At 43.8% G+C, this 16191-nt stretch overlaps 1 protein-coding gene across 1 annotated transcript in view; it reads left to right on the top strand.

The window, feature by feature from the left end:
* FAM20C (FAM20C, golgi associated secretory pathway kinase) overlaps positions 1 to 16191 on the top strand; it is a gene marked incomplete at its 5' end in the record, with an annotated part of 50775 nt that continues 34584 nt past the window's right edge. The window contains 3 exons of the mRNA XM_026053932.1: positions 1 to 158; positions 1822 to 1994; positions 8626 to 8704. Coding sequence (XP_025909717.1) covers positions 1 to 158; positions 1822 to 1994; positions 8626 to 8704 — 410 coding nt within the window. The remainder of the gene's footprint in view (positions 159 to 1821; positions 1995 to 8625; positions 8705 to 16191) is intronic.

The following is a 16191-nucleotide window of genomic DNA, read 5'->3' as shown; positions in this document are numbered from 1 at the left end:
GCGCCGCCCGCCGCCGCCGCCGCCGCCGCGCCGCTCGCCGCGCTCTTCCAGCACCCGCTGTACCGCGCCGCGCTGCCGCCGCTCGCCGACGCCGACGTGCTCTTCAACGTCAACAGCGACATCAGGTTCAACGCCAAGGCGGCCGAGCAGAGCGAGTGGTGAGTGCCCGCGGCCGCGGTTCGCCCCCGCCTTGCCCGCCCGCCCGAGAAGGGACGGGCCCGGCCGTGAATAAGGCCATGGTTGGGCAGAAATAACTCTGGTGTCAGTGGGGGGTAATAAGGGAAAAATAGAGGAATTTGGCATATCGGTTGTTTTCCTGCAAAGGAAAAGAAGAATAAAATGCAGGAGCGTCAGGAGCGCCTGTCCAGAATGGCCCCGGGATCCCGTCTGCAGCTGTAGCTGCTGCAGATGCTCAGGGAAAAGCAGTGTTGGAAGGAGAGCAAACACGCAGTAATCCTTCCCCTAGCACAGACTCCAGCGTCCCACGACAAGGTGAAGAGGCCAAGCAGGGAGCAATGAGCCCTGGTGACAAATGTACCAACTTTTCCCCAAGCAGGGCTAATGCCAGGGGCTAATGTCATTGGGGCAGTCATTCATCCCAGCAGGTATATCCACCTTAAGGATCTCATTTGTGGTAGCTTTTTTTTCATACTAAATGAATCTCCCATGTCCTAACACCTCTGCTTCCAGCTAACTTGGAAAGCAGCTCCTTGTCACTGTGAATCGTTTGCCTTCTTGGCTCGGAAGAAATGCTTGGAAATTTCAATGACTGCAAAATCAAAAGGCTTGTCTAATACAACAGCACCCTCTTTCAAACACAGTGACATTGTAGTGTTTAAACAGCTGCAGTGAACAGCGCAAGAGCCCTGCGAGCGGCGGAGCAACCAGCACCGGCTGAGCCTTGCGAAACGGGGCATAAATATTGCTCGTTTCTGCCGCAGGACCTCACAAATCGTCCAGGCCCTTTACAGCTAATGATCAAAACCGACTGTGGTGTGAAACAACCTGAGAAAGCCCCAATTTCTCTGAGAGAAAGGAAAAAATAAATGTCACAAATGTATGAACATCTGGAGATGGCTAAAAGCCTCTTGTGCTCCTGGGCTGCAGATAGGTAGTAGTGGAACAAAGAGGTTAAGAGTCCGATTTTCAGATGTCCACGATGGAGCTGCACTTGGGCATTAGTGATTTCCTTAGCGATCACATCCAAAGTTTGCAGAACTAACTTGAAATTTAGGAGTTAACAGTAATTTAAACAGTTCTCTCCTGTAGCAGTAGCTGGCTGCTCAGGAAGGGGAAACACAGTTATTCTTTAGCAGCTAGTTCAAAGCGATCTGGTTTCTTCCCATTCTCTGCAACTGTGTTTAAGTACGGGAAGAGGAAGAGCGAGAGGGAGCAGCCAGTTCAAATTACAGCTGCCTCATCCATGGCCAGAACGAGCTCAGTGCTAACCAGAAGTTCAGGAGGATGCTTTCATTTCTGTCAAGCTAGGGAAAGAGGTCCCAACCTAATATAATCTAAACACAATATAAAACGTGGAGCTCTGCGTTTCTACTATATAAGGGCCTCCTCTCCCTCTGGGTGATGTCACTCGGAGTTTGGCTCCTGACTTTCATGGGCTTTAAATCAGGCATGAAGCGTGGAGGTGAAAATCCTGCTGCCTTGGAGGCAGATCCCGGCCCGTGGGTCACAGGCTGGCACTGGGACTGACTGGTCTTCTTTCTGCCTTGATGCATTTTGAAGCCCTGTTTCTTAATGCCTGTTATGAATTGTAAAAAATATTTCTTTCTACTCATTTTGGATTTTGTGTTTTTTTGATGGTAGGCAAAATGAAGAAAATGAAGAATTTTTGCCAACCGGAGAAACCTCCATAGACTCCTACCCAAACTGGTTAAAATTCCACATTGGCATTAATCGGTACGAGCTGTATTCCAGACATAATCCTGCAATTGAGGCTTTGCTACAAGACCTGGTCTCCCAAAAGATAACCAGTGTTGGTATGTTTGGCTGTGTATCATATTTATAATTCTTTGCTCGTTCAGGATCTCCTTGCTGTTTTCATATTAATGAACCTTTTGCATGGCTTCCCTCCGATGTGCCTAGAACACTGCTTCCTGCCTGCACTTATTTTCAGTGTTAAATATAAAAGTGTTTCCCTCTCTTTTAAGAGATATTGCCAGCTCTGCATTACCTGCATAATGGAAAAGTCTGCCAGCGAGGCAAAATCCATTCATTTCAGCGGTCTTACAGTCACAGTCAGATTGCAAGTGTTTGATTATTTTTTAAAAAATAGACCAATACAAAAAAAAAGGCAGATGAAGGCAGGTAGCATCTTGCCAGAGGTAGCTTTGCAATATTATCTGATTATTCTCTAAAAGCGCCAGCCTGGCAGGGTTTCACAGGCAGGAGAGTGGAGGCAACGCAGCAGCCCTGCGGGAATGGCTGCGAGGAGGGGGCTCTGGAGCTGGGAGCTCTTCTCTGGAGCTGGCCCGTGACAGTCGGTGTCTCCTCGGATTTAGCCGTGTATGTGTTGCCACCTCCGGATGAGGTCACCAGGTCTTTAGCCCTGCAAGGAAAAAAATCCTCCGTGGCTTCAGCAGGAAACGGCCCATACGAGAATAGCCCAAGTAGGCCCCAGGTTGACATTTTGCACCATGTGAGTCACACTGGCTGCCGGGCAGGCCTAGGAATAAGCACCATCCTAGGTCAGAAAGCGGGAATTGATGTAGCCAGTCAGGAAAGGGCAGTGCTGAGATTCAGAGATGGGATGGGCACTTACACAGAAGACAGAAACAGCTTCGTTATTAACTGGTTTTCTGTACCACAGCACTGGATGGGGATGGCTGGTCAAAGAGCTCAGGTTTGAAGGCTAAGCCCAGGGAACTGTTGGGGTTCAGGTGGGACGCGATGCTGTGACACCCTTCCTGGAGACACTGCTTCTTGACACAGGCTTCCCTTTCCTCACCTCTTTGCCCATATCATGCCATTTCATCAGGTTTCTCGCCAGGATTTTTCTCCTTTCTTTGTCACATGTTGCTTAACCTCTCTCTCTGCTTCGGATCAGCCAGCAGCAAAATTGTTGTAATGAAGAACAGGAGCAAAGCCCTGACCCTCTTGACGTAAGGGGAAGCTTTGCCGTTTGCTCCCCTGGGGCCATGATTTCACCTCGTGTGTCACATCACTGGCTTGAGAGGCTTTCATTAATGATGGTCTGGAGGGAGCTTTGGGTCCAGCGTGGCAGAAGGGCAATCACCCCACAGGGGGAGATGGGTGATGCTGTAAACTTGTTCCTATGGGGCCATCTCGCTTTAATATCTGAAAAAGGCTCTGCAGAGCCACGTTAGGACTTCCTAGATCCTCGCACCAAAATATGGAGCCAGCGTTTCTGTCCATGGGTCAGTCCCATCCCCACAGCATCGGAGAGGCACGTCCTGGTCCTCTGCAGAGGAGCGCAGCCGCTGTGCGGATCAGCAGGTGCTGAGTGTGAGACATTAACCACAGCTCTGCAAAGCCGGGCTTTTAGGGACTGAAAGGGAGTTTTTTGCCTATGTGAAAACAGCAGGATCTGAATTTTGCTAGTAGCGTCCGCAGCCCTCCTCGGTGAGCAGGGAGTTCCAGACAGGTTGCAAAGTGAGGAGAAGTATGTCATTAATATACTTGTATTATTGACTGTTATTATTATTAAACATTATTAAACAGTGCAGCATGCCTTACTTCATGTTGCAAATTCTCCACGTGTTTTAAAAAAGTACATTTTAAAGCCATGCTTGCCATTTTCAGCTTTACTGCAGCGTCGCAGCAGGGGTGGCAAGGCATGTACGCTGGTTAATGTAGGTTAAGGTATTTGAACAAAGGCTCTTTATAGGGCTGTTACATTCTTTGTCATATTCCTGCATATTTTCCAAATTGCCTGTTGTTTTTTTTTTTTTTTTTCTTGTGGGCAATTTATGCTGTTTTACCTTTTGTTCTGCTTTTTTTTTAAGGCATCTGCAGAGATACCAGGCTGCAAATGCAAAATAAATGGAAATCTTCATAATGCCCTGTCTTCAGGCTTCTTTTTACAGACAGGATAATTAAAGATACAGGTTTACATGCATTAGATGAAAACTGGGATGTTGCTCTACCCCGTCTTTTCCCAGTGTTTAAATTGGGTTTGTCTCTAATAGAATTAGGTGATTTGATATGCAGGTTTTGATACCTCCCGTAATTAAATCCAATGTGCAGCTAAACAGCTTTCTTAGCCACACTGTAATTTCTCTGCTCAACTCGCATTATTTATGGAGGTGAGCGGTGACCAGCTTGATCCTGCACCATCTATCAAAACCACTCGCGTGACTCTGTAACGTGTGGTGTTATTTTAAAATGAAAATGGTGACAGAAGCAATTCCCAAGAGCAGGGAACACCAAGGTGACATTTTCTTGATGTTAAAGTTTAAGTGGAACAAATCCACGGATGGGAAAGAGCATCACATTCAGCTCCCACAGTGACACCTAGAGCTGGCCTTGAAAAGGACAGGGTTAAGGAGAGCTTTCAAGCTTAGGATGTATTTTGCACCCTGCATCGATGTATATATTTCCTATTCATTTGCTTCAAAGTAATGGGGTAGCTCTTAATTCAGTGAAAATTTCCTACTGACACAAATGGGAGCCTAGGGAGGATTGCTCTCCACCATGAACCCTATTTTCAGAAAAACAAACAAACAAGCCAAACACAAGTTCACAAGGCAATCACACGCTTCTTTTGCCTTTCCTAACTGTTTGTGGCATGCAAAAATAACCACAGCTAGCTATTTCCTTCCCTATTTCCAAACTGCCCATGCATAATCGTGGCAGCACTCTGAGCAGTGTGACAGCAAACGTGGCATGGTGCATTGTGGAGACACCAGCTTAGAAAGTGTGGTCCTGACCGGCTGGTATTGCTGTCCCGAGAAGCTGGGCTGTGGGATTCTGTGTGAGCGGGATAGGGTTATGTGATGTCTGCATCTGAAGGGGTCCTGTTTTTTTGATTCTTTTAATTCTCCAGTTGGAAAGGTTTGGAAACATTACCTGACTCTGTTCATTTCTGAAAGCGGCAGTGCCTTCAGTTTGTGTAGGCAATAATTAGAAAGCCAGCGCACGAAATTACTCATGCAGTGAATAAATGCTGTAATTAACTAGGGTGGACTCTGCTTAAATTGAGAGAAGAGAAAAGCAAGAGAAAAAGAAAAAGGCAAGATGCTGAATATTGAACTTAAATTCTGTTGCTACAGGAAATTTAAAAATCTCAACTGAAGGAAAGGAAAAAATGCTGTTGAGAATATGTGGAAAAAGAAATGATGAAATGTGGCACCATTGATTTACTGTATAAGAAAACAGTAAATCTATCAAGAGTCAACAGATTGATTAAATGTACAGTTCCAGATGAAAGGAGCAGGCCTAAGATGTGTAACAAAACCTTTGAATGGTTTCACACATCTTTTCCCCTCCTAGTAAAAAAAAAAGTCTTTCCTTATCTTGACTAAACCAAGAAAGGCCTTTAAAAATAAGTTAGCAGAATTGGATGAGCAAGAAGAAGTTAAGAGAGAATGAGGGCTTGAATTTGTTTAGAAACAGGTTCTTCCTGGCTTGTTAGGGGCCATGTCTCTAGCCTGGGGCAGAATAATACTCTTTAAAGTCAATCACCATGTTTATGCTGGATATAAGCTTGGTCTGTAAGCAGGAACCCAAGGTGGATCTGAACTTCATCTATTTCAGATGTTACTGCATTCCTGACTTGAACTGGCTCTCAGCTCTCAGGTGTTAGCACTGCATGAATATATTTAACAATGTGTTTGTATATCTGACCATAAAAGGTTCAAAGATGCCACTGAGACCTTCTTGCTTGAATGGGTCTGGTGATGCAAAGCCAGATCCATTCAAATTCTCAGTCCTTTAAGGTCAAACCCTATGGCGTACAATTAAACTAAGATGCCTGAGGGGCAATGAGCAGCCCCTTTTTTTTTTATATTGCATGCAGTCTGTGGACCAGGTCTTGTACTGGATGTAGTTTCAGGAACAATTTGGAGAGGACAAGATGATGGGCTCTTGCCATTTGGCTATAATGGCCAGAGAGAAATGTTCAGCTCAGGCACAGCAGAAAGTAGGGATGCAGATGTAACACTAAGCGATAAGGAAAGTTGCCTGACCTAGGAGTCCAAGAGAACCATCTTCACGTGGCCATGAGACCTTTCTTCTCCAGCGTTGTCTCTCTGGCATGTGGCTGACCTGGTGGTATCTACACATATGACACCATGGGGAGCCAGCATGGACCTCCTGAGCGCTGTTGTCCCACGGTGCTTGGGGCTGCCCTGCAGCTGAGCACAACATGAGGCCATTCCCACAATGTTTTGGGGAGGCCGGGCATCTGCACGCGGCAGTGACATGGGTACCACACGCCAGCAGTACTTGTGTTCAGCTGAGCCCACTCTTGCAACCAATTAAGGCAATACAATAGGAGGGATCCAAATAGACCAGGGGAGGTGCTTTTGTCTTCCTTCAACTCAATTCTTTCTGAAGGAATCCAGGCCTTTGTGTCTCAGGAAAGAATTATTCTAAAGAATTATTCTGAATCGTTAATCCCCTGCATACATTCCCCTTCTTGGTGATGACATGCTCATTGTTGAGGGGGGCTGCTAACAAAATCATTATCTGGCAAGTGGCTTCTATTTGCTGAGAAACAAATTAAACACAGTGCATTCAAAATTGCGTGCTTGGAAGACGGTTTGGTGGAGCATCCCCTGCTCTCCTCCTTTGCTTTATGGTGGTTTTCCAGAGCCTTGGTTGCCTGGCCATATCCCCAAGCAGAGTCTAGTCCTCTCCCGTCTGATGGGCCAATTCCCTTGGATTTATGTGTTTCAGAGAAAAGAGCTCTAAGCCCCAAGCTCCTGGGCACTGAATGTGAATGTGCAATTTATGTACATTTTAGATCAGAAAAGTTAGAGCTTCAGTTGATGTGAGCAGCTATGCTAAAGTCAGCGGTGCTAAGGAGAGATTCGTGTCCAAAAGGATGCAGTTCTGCCCTTCATTCCCACACCTGCAGATCAACTGACCAAATACACATGAGGGGGAATTTAATAGATGAAATCCATGTGCTTTTAATTTACCTGTTCAGTGCAAGTTATTTAACACTCCTTAATTTCTAATTATTTATTTGTTCCTTTGGGATAAACTGGTAATGCAAGAGAACGTAGAGGTCAGCAAAATGGTGAGGCAGGAGGGACTTCATTCTAGATGAAGTGTAATTAAACTGACTAGATTTGCATAGTGTTTTGTTCCAAAAATATAGATTACAAATGCTCAAAGAGAGTTGGTGACCTATCAATAGGAAGGCACAGAGAGGGGTAATTAAAAGGATGTGCAGGAACTGGCCTTGGTTAAGGACAGAAAATGTGCAAGGTAGATAGGTAGAATTAGGGTGGCTCTAAACCCAAAGGTTGCTTGACATTCATGTAGTTCTGCAAAGGTTTTGTCAGAAGAGTAAAGCAGCAACATATCGATTATCTGATTATTTGGAGGAAGGATTTCTAAAAGACTGACTTACCTACACTGATAAAAATACAATGGTCAGCCACTCCAAATGCTGATTTGAATTAAAGATCAGGAATTTTTATTTATTCTGAGGAGTTTTGATTAAGATGATGAAAAAGCAGCTGGTTTGCTAACACATATATATTTACCTTTCTTAAATAATCTTATCATCAAGAAAAGTGTGTTTTAGAAGGTCATATAAAAAAAGTCACTAACCTTAAAAACACTATAATGTGACTGTTAACATAACATTGTCCAAACTGTATAAATTGGTATGAGTAAAAGTTGATCTTAAATTCCTGTTTGCTATTTTGGAGGAAGTGAGAGCATTTAATGTTCGAGTAAAGCTGGCGCTCAGTGCATAATGTGGACAAGCATCCCTCCTGCCTCTGCTTATCATTTCCATACTCCCAGGAAAGGCCTCTTTGCATGGTTCTGGCCCAATGTACAAACCTATTTGGGATCCCCTGAAGTTAATGGGTGGCCTTCAATGCATACTGTGAGCAGAGATGAATTGACATTTATTTATGGCTCAGCAGCAACTGTTAACATGATGGCAGAGATCTGGAAGCACTAGAGTATCTGGTCATACGTTTAATTAAGCAGATGTTTGCTGTGCACCAAATTGCACCTCCCAGCCTCAGTTGTCTTCTAAGGCATCCCATCTTCTTTTCTAGAGTCTGCCCCTTGTTACTAAGTCCAAAGTCCAAAAGACTGAAGAAGCCCCAAAAAGACTGAAGAAAAGAAAACAAGGCTTTAATGATCTATTCTTATTTATGTTGTGCACTTAGGATGCTTGTGGGGCTCATAATGGGGAGCAATGGAAAAGACAATTGAAAGGTCTATTGGAAAAGGCAAAGACAAGGAGTACAATCCCTGTCTAGTCAAGGCGAGTAGCTCAGTGCCCTGCCCCACATGCTATCCCCTCTAAATAATTTGTCATCCAGTTAGGAGCTTGCTGCTCAGACACCACAGTGATGATACAAATAAAGAGCAAAAGATAGACTTTTTCATTCCCAGAAAGCTGAATGTAAGTAGACCCATATGTAGTATGTTAAAAGTGGCCTCATTTTTTCCCCGCAGCGATGAAATCAGGAGGCACGCAGCTGAAGCTGATCATGACATTCCAGAATTACGGACAAGCACTGTTTAAACCCATGAAGTAAGTAAAGAATGTTTGGACGTTTTCTAAATGTGAATTTGTGGTGCAATAGCCTGTTGCAATTTTGAAAAGTTTTAAAAGTGTGTTGCTAATATCTCTCAAGGTGAGGGTACCTAGTTCTTGTGGCTTGCAACTCATGGGGAACTCCAGGAGTGTGCAGAAATGTTGTCCTGCTAGAGTGGTTTTTGGAGCAGTTACAAAGAAGGCACCAGATACCTTATAGTCTTCTCAGAGGTGAAAGCCTCCATCATACAGATTTTTCAGCATTTCCCCCTTTTTTTTAATGGAAATTTATTCTGTAGTCCTGAGCATTATACAATGTAGGTTCTCTTTAGGAGTATGGCCAGACACAAGAGATGGTTCAGCATAGCTTTGGGAAGAGCTAAATATTATTTGTCTGATAAATTATAATTTAATCCATTGATTTATTATTTTTTGTGTTGAAGGGTTGTATTAGTCATTTGGCTGTGACTATGCTGAAGCCATGAAAAATTCTATCTGGGAGTGGTACTGCAAGGTCATGAAACTAGAGTGAAGGGGAAGGACTAGGAAGATACAGCCTTGATTTGCACCTGTATCATTCTGACAAGAACCACTGAGAATGGTGAAGTTATTTAGGTATAAAGCAGATGTAAATGAGTTCTGAATCCTGCCCTGTGTGTTTGTGTTGTAATAAGGCAAATGATTCTGCAGTTGTTATAGATGGTTTAGCAAAGTCGCTTGGGGCTGCAAAGTGTTTAATGAAGCTACTCAATATCTGTGTCAAGGGTATCACTGAAATAATAAATTCATTTCCTTTCTTTGTTTCCACTGTAGGGAAGTTCAGTTAATTTCCTTTAGGATGGTCCATAAAAGACTAAAGTAACTGAGAATGACTGATTTGGAATATGTGTTATAGCTATAGCATGGCTTGGGGAGTAAGCTGCAGGCTGGGGGCTGAACATAAACTCCCTATTTTACTACAGATTTTACTGTAGACTGACCTCAGACAAATACAGATGCAAATTTGATGTGTTTAAGCTCCATTCCTAACTGCATCCTGTCCCATACAGGAATGAAGAACCTGACAGTTCTAGCTGCATTTACACATTAGGTAGAATGGTGATAGCACGGTGTTGGATTTTTGCATAGAGTATGAATTGTTTCTTTTCCATTTATGGAGATGCAGATATTTTCAATCTTTATCATTGTATGACATTGTAATTCCAGGAATACTAATGAGGTCAAATCAAAAGTTTGCTGTTTCTACTATACTACGTGCAGCCTTGGCAAGATGATGGATGACAATAGATGTAGAGCCACTTTCCTATACAGAAGCAATTACTACCCTCCACCAGAACAATAGCAGAAAATGATGATGTCTTAATCATTCCTTCTGCTTGATTCCAAGGGCAACAGCATCCTATTTTTCTCACTGATCTTGGCATTAAATGCACATCTGGAAAAAGAAGCATTACAGCCATCTGCAGCTGTGCTCCCAGGCACCGCACCTTGCAGTGGCAACACTGCTGCGTTTGTGCTGAGTGTTGCTGAACACATTACTGATTTTAAATAAGGGTGTTTGCAAGCATTTGTCTTCATTCTGATAACAGTGATAAGGAAGCCAGCTGCTCTGCTGGTGTAAATCATCCTCGCTCCTTTGGCATCTGGTCCCACTGGCCTCTTTCGCCAGCTTGTGGACTGCTGTGGATGAAGTTTTTAGAGCAGTTTGCAGCATGATTTCTTGTTGTGGAAACAAGAAGCCTAGAACAGGAAAAAAACTAAAGAAAACAAAACAAATAAACAAATAAAAAAGGGCTACTGGAGCCACAGGACTTCATGTGTGTCCACACGATGTGTCCTGTGTGTTTCTGCATGTTGTGAGCAGGTTATCAGCTCCATGGCTAGAAATGCACGCCACAAAAGACCCTAAAACAAGCAAGACCCCAGTTCTGGAGTTATACAAAGGACTGTACAGAAGTGGGATGCCCTTTCCCAGCAGGAGGAGTTAAGCTTTTCTCTCTCCCGAGCTGATAGCCCTCTTCTTAAAACCAGCCTTTTGATTGCATGTGAACGATATGAAACCTGTTTGGGCTATCCATAGCTATACATGGTGCCTTTCAAACTGGACTGATACCCATTCAGGCAGGACTGCGGCAGGTCGGAGTGACCACGGGAATGCTTCCCTGACCCAGCTGGTTGTCTGCAAGAAAATGGGAGAGTTCTCCCGAACTTCAGCAGTGATTTCTCTAGTAAAGTCTCCACAAAATAACCTCGATGGCAAGTTGTTTTAAGCCCTGCAGAACTATTCGGGCTGGTTTTGTGGTTCTACAAGCTTCTAGATTCATGCTGAGTTAGGGCAGAAAACAAGCTGACTCCAGAAAGGCTCCCTCAGACCAGGCAGTATTTGGAGGCGGGGAAAGTAGAAAATACTCTTGGCACCTTTCGTGTTCTGTGCTTCGCATTAACTGACAGCTCTTCATCTGGTCACTGAGTCAGGGCAGTGGAGTAAATCAGAGAAGAGAAGCTTAGCAGTCAGGGAAATGTGATAGTTGTAAATAAAGCCCCATCAGCTGCAATTATTTTATTTATCTGTGGCTCTACATCTTCATTTCTGGAATAATTGCCCATAAAGTATTGCAGTGGAAGCCAAATCTATCTATAAACCCTTTGGCCCAGTGTTGATTCCATTGCTAATTCCAAATGCATAGAAAAAGCAAGTATTTACTAAAACTCCAGGGAAGATTCAATGTATTTGCAATGTATTTTACAGTTAATGTGTAGTTTTATTTAGCTCATAACAGTTCAATCATACAAAATTGTTGCCATATGGGACATGAAAAAATAGCAGCCTTCCCTTTCTCCATTATTAGTGTGTCTAACTGTATTTGTATTGTAGAGCATAATAAAATATATTTACATGGTTGCTGGTATCTCCAGCCACGACTTTCTGTATGAGTTAGCAGATAGAGATGGTGTAGAGTCATAAATTTCCAAGGGCTTTGCTTTATTTGTCCGAAATGAACATGTGCTTTCTGCTTTGTAATTTTGTCCTTTCTTTGTTTCTGCTAGCTGGTAGAGTTAAATAGCTGGCTCAGCAACAAAACCAACACACTTTCTTTTCCCTCCCAAGGCTTTGTTCTTGAAGCAGGAGATTCTGCTCTGGCAGCAGCAGTGTTAGGCTTCCTATTGCCTGCCCTAGTGCAAGGATTTGCACAGAGATTTTTTACAGTTCCTTATGCAAAAGCCAAATAGAATCAAATAGAAAATGGTATCTTGCTGTATGGGCTGTGAACTGATAGTATATGTTTAAGAATGATCTCTCTCATTCGCAGTTGTATAGGCTGCTTTGTAGAAATGTGTGGAAAGGGTATTCATTATAAAATCTTTGAGGTTTATTTATTTCATTCAAAGCGATGCTATTGCATCCAATGAACTCCCTTTTGACTTAAACTGAGATAAAAGCCAGTTCTGTTCCAGACTTAAGATTTTGCATCTGATATTTTTAGCATCCTTTTTCTTTTCTCATTCTATTTTTACAAGTCGCAATACATGCCTGATAAGAGCCACGTGGCTGTTTCTTTCAGCAGCTGAAGCCTGCAGTTACACTGAGATAAAGAACCCATTGGTGTCAGGGTGATTTCAGGCCAGAAGGGACTTTGGGGTCACAAAATGCAGTATCCTTGAATTACCGATGATTGTCTTGTGACATCCCACTCCCAAATTGCTCAAACACTGCAAGCAAAGACTGCAGCTTTTGTCCCTGCTCTCTGCATCCAACTCATTGCTGTAGAAATAATGCTGCTCATTGGTGTCTTGCACTTTCACAGTTAGTTATTTGTAGCAAATTAACAGTTTGACCAAAGAGCTTTTGTCTCTTGGACTTTGTCTTTATGGAAGGGCATCATGCTAGAGATGTTTTACCCGTGTGTTAATTAACAGTGTGCACTTCTGCCTTGCAACCCTCAAAGGCCCAACTCATCCCAGGGACAACTGCAGAAGAAGGTGGTTGTCCCTGTGAAGCACAAAGCTAGTGCTCAAAGATATAAAATAGCATATTCACCTTTTAGCTTCTGTGAAGTTCCTATAACATATCTTTTAGCTTGAAACAAAGACATAGCAGGCTGGGCTGAAGTCTAGCAACTGAAGTCCTGGGGCAGATTATATTTTTGTTTTGATTGGTGACATGTTGCTTCTTACTGACTTCTAGATGTCATACTTATAGGGACAAAGGATTAGCAATGCTCTTTAAATTTCTCTTTGATTTCCTTTTGGGATTGCTCAAAAAATAATGCATCTTTTGATAGTGATATTAATTAGCACAAACAACCCTTATAATACAAACAACTGTTAATCGCTTTCATGTCCTCCAGTTATGTTCCATTTCTGAAGTTGCAGTGTGACTGTTGTACCTGCGAAATGCAGCCTCCAGGCCTGATTAGCATATCAATTAGACTGGAGTAATTCTTCCAACTTCAGTAGCATTACTTCCTATTCAAAGGTGTTTAAATGAACTTCAGAATCAGGATCATGGGAAGATTGGCTTCCTTATTACACTGCATATCATGCTGTTTTGAGGAAATACATTTTGCAAACCTGTTGCATTTCATCTGGCAGGCATCCAGTATAAACATACCGTTATAAGTCAACATAGCAATTAAATCAAATTGCAATTTTTTTTTCCCAAACAGTAGCAGAAGTGAGATATGCATACAGTAGCTGCTATTCTAGAAGCCTGTGCGGATTAGCACTTCAGCACGCTGGAATGAGTTGCATAAAACCCTACTGAGCAATCCCCGGCCAAAGTACAAACACAACCACTCTGCTTTGTCAATCAACTTAGGCAATTTTACTGTACTTGTCGCTGAAGAAATCTAGTCCTGTGCAAGGTGTATTGCTGGAGACGTTGGGCTGAATAAACTGACAGGAAAGGCTGAAGCTAGGAATGCCATTATTCAGCTTATTTAGGTTTGTTTTGAGATAGAGGGGAATGTGGTCTCATTAGAGCATGAAGAAGAAATGTTTTCCTTGCCTCTGGAAGTGACAGTGAATAATTAGGTGTTCTGTGGACCTCATACATGAAATTTTGCTTGTTTTAAGGACATGCTCAAATCCTTGCCTACAAAATCTCAGCTGAAATATCTACCTGGGTGAGGCTGACAGGCAGTTTCAAATTCACTCTACATCGGGAATAAATCTGGACTAAGCTGGATACATCATATTTCTAGATATTTAATGCACATGAGATCTGAATGCTGTCCTAAATAGAGGCAGCAACCCATTTAGGTGGGAAGTAATTTGTCCTCAGGCTCTGCAAGGATTGCTCACATGATGCCAGCACCCAAGACTGCAAAGCCCAGGTAGCCCAGAGGTGCCCACCTTTGCGCTCCAAAGTGAAGGAAGACCTAGAGGGACCTACAGTGGGTCCTACTGCCCAGCGTCCACCTAGACATTATCTCTGCGGGCAGTGAGTTGTTACCACCACATGTCTTGGGCTTTATGAAGCTATTGATTAACCTTCTTCTATCATAAGTGCTTACAGAAGCCAGCCAATTAGCCCACGGGAACAACGACATGCTGGTGTTTGCTTCTCCTTTAACAGCCTGTTCGTGCAGCTGCTGATTTTCTTGTTTTCACCTGTTACCATTGGATATCAGGGAAGAAGCATCTTCAGCATCTAATTTTAAGCACGCTATTTCTTCATTTTGAGAAACGCAGTTCCCTCGATTAGCCTTTTAATCCCAGACTCCCATTTAGCTCCTAGAGTTCTTATTTAACACATTCCATACGACCTTAGAAATGCAGAAGAACAGCGAAATGTTGTCAGGGGAAGAGCTAGCACAGAAGATATGACCTGTAATTTACTGCTTGGGAGCAGGGCTTGGCAGGCTGGGGACTCACTGGTATTGGGATGAAGTAGGTTGTCCATAGTAAATCTAAGCAAAAAAAGCATGGCCAAATGTTTTGAGTGGGATATGCAGATACCTGTTACCCAGAAATATTTCCTGGAGATTTGTCTCCCTTTTGCTACAGTTTATAATTCTTGAAGTAGGCTCGAGAGATGGAAACTCGGGGAGGGGAAATGATCTGTACCAAAGCTGTGTTTCCACCCACACTGCCCTCTACTCAGCAGCCAACCTCACAATGCAAGAGCATTGGTACTCTTCTTTTTTTTTTTTTAAATAGCAATTTTCCATCATGCCATAACATTCGGCATGTGGGTAAATAAGAGTGAGAAAGCCTCGAAGACTCATTTGCATGGGAAGAAGCAGCAGAAAGCCAAAGGAAATTGTGCCTGTGAATGTGTGGGAGCTGGTGCGTTAGCAGGACAGCCAAACTGTTGTAAATAGGAGCAGCTAGAAGGGTAGGATTAGGTGGAATGGATAATAAAACACCTGAGAGGGGCAGTTAGGGCAGATACGTTTCTCAGTGGCAGAAGCATAGTCAAAATGATCCTGTTTGCACTTCTAAGCCCCTCTTGTATGGGCTGCTGCTCAGTGATCTGAATTCTTACTGCAGGGGTAGTCGCTGGGCCAAGGATGAGTAGCAGGGCAGCGGTGCCTGGAAATCTGCACTAGTTAGCCAAGATATTGCCCATGGACCTCAGAGATGCACAGTCTGTATATCGATTATAAACTGCTTTGATATGCTGGCATAAAACATCAAAAGGAATGAAGATGTTAAATTAATCTATAGATTCAGGGGAAAATCTGGCAATGAGGACCTTGTCTTTCATTTTCAATATCGCTCACTTGTATTTTGTTTGAGTCTGTCTTGTGATATAGTGGGAGAGAGTTGCAACTTGGATTTTTTTATTTCCCTTTTTTTTTTTTTTTTTTTCCCTGTTGGGACCTCTGTGACATTATAATCTTCCCCAGGTTTCCGAAAAAGCCCCTTTCTGCATCTGGTTCTTTAGGGTTTTATTAGGCAGAAAATCTGGTTCCTGGGGGCTCAGACAGGGAAGCAGAGGCGGCATGGGGTCCAAGGAGGGAAGCGCCTGCTTTCCTCATTGCCTGCCTAATTATCCTGTTCCCAGGGCTGCCTTGGAGTCATGGCTCATAAGTGGTTCTCCGACAAGCTCTCTCGGATGCTGTGGTGGTCTGTGGTGTCCTCCATGGACAGCCATTGGCAGCGGTTCCCGGGGCCCCGTGCACTGGCTGTGGGCTCCAGACATGCCCCCATCCTGGCTGCGGGGTGTTTGGTGGGACCACTCTGCACCTGTAATAATTTTCCAGACTCCTGATGCCAGGTACAAGAGGGAAGCGGGAAGCCCCTGCTCTGGAGAGCTGTGTGGAAGAGCTGCTCTTTGCAGCGTATCCAGGCCACCGCTTTGGAGTCGGGCTCTTTTGGCACCCGCGAAACGGTCTGACGACTGGTGAGTGGGCACGGTGCCATCCAAGCAGATGGACACGAATGTTCCGGCAGCCAGGAGACCGTGGCGACTCAGCCAGCTGGGCAAGGCAGAGCAGCGCTTCAAGCCATCATCTGTCTCGGAGCAATCCCAGGAG

Source organism: Nothoprocta perdicaria, unplaced genomic scaffold (assembly GCF_003342845.1).
Source record: "Nothoprocta perdicaria isolate Ctin4 unplaced genomic scaffold, notPer1 scaffold_12, whole genome shotgun sequence".
NCBI classification, from domain to species: domain Eukaryota; kingdom Metazoa; phylum Chordata; class Aves; order Tinamiformes; family Tinamidae; genus Nothoprocta; species Nothoprocta perdicaria.
The sequence above is the reverse complement of the archived record's forward strand: the minus strand, read 5'-3'. Positions and strand labels throughout refer to the sequence as shown.